This window comes from Trypanosoma equiperdum (genome assembly GCF_001457755.1).
Source record: "Trypanosoma equiperdum strain OVI genome assembly, contig: ctg_894, whole genome shotgun sequence".
Taxonomy (NCBI): Eukaryota; Euglenozoa; class Kinetoplastea; order Trypanosomatida; family Trypanosomatidae; genus Trypanosoma; species Trypanosoma equiperdum.
The window spans coordinates 416-1,239 of record NW_027124858.1 but is presented as its reverse complement, the minus strand read 5'-3'; the positions used below and the strand labels follow the sequence as shown (position 1 = coordinate 1,239).

Sequence of the window (824 nt, the reverse complement as noted above, 5' to 3'; positions counted from 1 at the left end):
TTTAGCTTTGAAGCTATGGCAGATTTGAGATAACCTTGTTTGGCTAAAGCTTTCCGACGCTCCTCCTGCAGTTTTGCCGCTTGCTTCAGCTTCGTCGCGAAGGTAAGCTTGTCGAACTCATCCTTGCTTGCTCGGATTGATGTCCCGTATTTCACACACAGGCCGTTGTTGGACGTTCCGTCGCATGTGCTGGTGGCGGCCCACCCTAGATACCCTGCATTTGTTTTGACGACCACCGACGAATGCAGCTCGGCTAGGGCATGTCTTATAGTGTCTGTCGTTGCATGTACTGCTGCAGATGTGCTGAAAAGCTTGCGCATAGCCTCGTAGTTCGCTTTGGCGTTGCCGTTGCCCGCGTTCATTGTGGTTTTTCCAACCGGGTCCCACAGCGGTTTTGGCGTATTGACGCTGTCAGTGTTGGCCTGCATCGTGAGGCAAAGGCCTATGTACGCTATTGGGTGGTCTGGTCCGATCTTGCCTTCCTGATTGCATTTTGTAAGGCCGTCAGCCCCGCTTTGCGCATCGCTGGTTTTGTGAAACTCGCCTTTGCCGCTCTTGCCGCCGAAGACCGCCTGGAGCAGCAACTCGTCTACTGCCTTCTTTTTGCCCGCCGTTGCCGCGGTCTGCTGTTGCCTCAGTTCTGATTCTAGCTCTGCCACCTCCGCCAGTATCCCTTGCAGTCGTGCCAGGGCGAATGGTAGATTTTCCGGTTTTATTGTTACTAAAGAACTTTTTTTGATTTTTTCGTCTGTTGGTGTTTTTTCTAACGCTCGCTGCTTGACGTTGGCCCAAGCGTCCCATTTTGCTGCCCACGTCGGGTTGGT

At 52.9% G+C, this 824-nt stretch overlaps 1 protein-coding gene across 1 annotated transcript; it reads left to right on the top strand.

Moving 5' to 3' along the window:
• Nucleotides 1-260: 260 nt before the first annotated feature.
• On the top strand, nt 261-644 carry TEOVI_000431100 (uncharacterized protein; the record flags this gene model as incomplete). The annotated part of the gene is made up of 1 exon (XM_067227094.1): nt 261-644. One exon carries the CDS (start codon nt 261-263, stop codon nt 642-644), a length of 384 nt encoding a protein of 127 aa, XP_067083195.1.
• Between the last annotated feature and the right edge of the window lie 180 nt (nt 645-824).